Source organism: Babylonia areolata, chromosome 18, assembly GCF_041734735.1.
Source record: "Babylonia areolata isolate BAREFJ2019XMU chromosome 18, ASM4173473v1, whole genome shotgun sequence".
NCBI lineage: Eukaryota > Metazoa > Mollusca > Gastropoda > Neogastropoda > Buccinidae > Babylonia > Babylonia areolata.
In genome coordinates, this window is record NC_134893.1 from 21,596,837 (window position 1) to 21,599,336 (window position 2,500).

The 2,500-nt window shown below is 45.7% G+C and overlaps 1 protein-coding gene across 1 annotated transcript in view; it reads right to left on the minus strand.

Moving 5' to 3' along the window:
- Positions 1-2,500, minus strand: part of LOC143291890 (ras-related protein Rap-2a-like) — a 9,210-nt gene that overhangs the window by 632 nt on the left and 6,078 nt on the right. The window contains exon 3 of the mRNA XM_076602025.1: positions 1-135. This exon is cut by the window's left edge and continues 632 nt beyond it. Within this exon, the coding sequence (XP_076458140.1) occupies positions 1-135 (135 nt within the window). The remainder of the gene's footprint in view (positions 136-2,500) is intronic.

Here is a 2,500-nt window from a genome sequence, read left to right on the forward strand (position 1 = left end):
GGCCCCGCCCCGGGACTGGTCCAGGAGCAGCCGGAAGATGTCCTCAACGTTCTCGTCCTCCTTGGCCGACACCTCCACGAAGCCTCCCGGGAAGCCCTCGTTGTAGATCCAGTTGAGCGTGTCGAACTTCTCCACCTGTGAGACGGGATGGAAGGATAGTTAGGTTTTGTAGGGGTGGTGGTCTAGTGGTGGTGGTGACGTGTCCGCCTAGGAAGCAATGGGTTCTGAGCGCACTGGTTCGAATCCCACCGCTCGTCAGTATTTTCTTCCCTCCTCACCGCCCCCCTCCCCCCCTCCACTAGGTCTGGATGATAGTAATCCGGGTGAGACAATAAACTGAGGTCCCGTGTGCAGCATGCGGGTAAAGGGTTGCTCTGGCAAAGTATGTAGAAAAAATCCACTTTGGTGGGAAAACAAATAGGGAAGGTATGGGCAATTGCGAACGATCCAATCGAAGCGACCAACTCAGCGTGTGTACTGTAAAGATGATATGTCGCATGACAGTCAAACGTAGTTCTTTAGTTTTTAAAGGCTTTCTCCGACTGGTTGCACGAGGAAAAGTTCGCCTGCTCATTCTTTTCAACGTTTTGTCGACGTTTGAAATAGCAAGGGTGCCTGAGGGTAAATGCGAACGGGCAAGTCTAACTGCTAACGATGGCTTTGGGTACATGTAGACAATTAGAACAGAAGCAGGTCTTTAACTCGTTAGACATAACATATTATTGGAACGTCCCACTAGACTGTTGTATTGTTGGTTTTGATCACACATGCACACAAACACACAAACAGACGTTTAAGCACACACACCCACATCGCACACAAACACACTCTTTTAAGTGTTCAGTAACTGTTCAACATCGTTCGCAAATAGACTCACGTCAAAATACCCTATGGTCTAATTGCAAACGACAATATTTTGTTAAAACTGACATTCTGCTCTGTGACCAATATGCTTTCTTAAATTCTCCAAACACTGGTAATGCGCATTTAACATATTCGATCAAATCAATTTTAAACTCTGTCAAAGTTCAAGTCCTACAATTTGCTTCCCTTGATTTTAGGATTTTGAGAGTATGTTTGTAATCTTGGTCGGCAGTGGTGCGCGAAAAGAAGAAATAGCGCGGGAAATAGCCAGAAATAGCTGATGTTCTTTGGTCTGGTTCTTTGAAATGGCTATTCATTAAGGTATTAGGGAAAAGGTCGGAGCACACGTTAAATTGTGAAATGCAACCGTTGAGAACGCTTCGAAGCGGGGCGGTATACGAATCATTCGCAGTTACACGCTGTTCGCAATTACCCATATCTGTCCTACCTTTGCACACAGAATGGAAGAAAAGAAACGGAAGGCATTCTCACTGTAGCGAGATGATGAAATGCATACTGATATAGCACCTGTCCTGGGTAGGAAACCAAGCTCTAAGCGCTTTACAAACACGGAGTCATTTGCGCAACAGGCTGCCTACCTGGTTAGAGCCGACTGGCAGCCGCCTTTAGGCGCTCATCATTCGTTTCCTGTGTACGTCATTCAATCAGGTTTTGGTCACACACACACACACACACACACACACACACACACACACACACACACACACACACACACACACACACAGATGTAACATTTTACATATAATATGACCGTTTTGTTTGTTTACCCCCACCATGTACGCAGCCATATACCGTTTTCGAGCGCGTGTTTGCTGGCTATGTTCTTGTTTCTATGATTCACCGAATGCTGACATGGATTACAGGATCTTTAGCGTGCGTATTTGTTCCTCTGCGTGCGTATTCACACGAATGGGGTTAAGGCACTGGGATGTCTGTACAAAATTATGTTGACCTGGGAGATCACAGAAAAAAACAACAAAAAACAAACAAACAAACAAAAAAACAAACAAACAAACAAACAACACCTCCCTCCTTAATCCCTGTGGGGCGACTGGGATTCATAGTGAATGACCGTGATCCTCGTACATCGTTATGTAACATACATGACTCAATCAGTTATCTCACTGGGGATGATAAAGTCATCTTCATTCTGTGCTCTCTATTCTGACGGGCGCAATAGCCGAGCGGTTAATCAAAGCGTTGAACTTTCAATCCGAGGGTCCCGGGTTTGAATCTCTGTAAGGGCGCCTGGTGGGTAAAGGGTGGAGTTTTTTTCCGATCTCCCAGGTCAACATATGTGCAGACCTGCCAGTCACATCAAATACACACGTAAAAGATCCTGTAATCCATGTTAGCGTTAGGTCGGGTATGGAAACAATAACATACCCAGCATACACATACCCGAAAATGGAGTATGGCTGCTTACATGGCAGAGTAAATAAACAAAACGGTCACACACGTAAAATGTTACATGGCCGAGTGTGTATACGTGCGTGCCTAAAATCTGGTTGAATGAAACAGGAAACAAATGATGAGCGCCCAATGGCAGCCGTCAGTCGGCTCTATCCAGGTAGGCAGCCTGTTGTGCAAATGACCCCGTGTTTGTAAAGCGCTT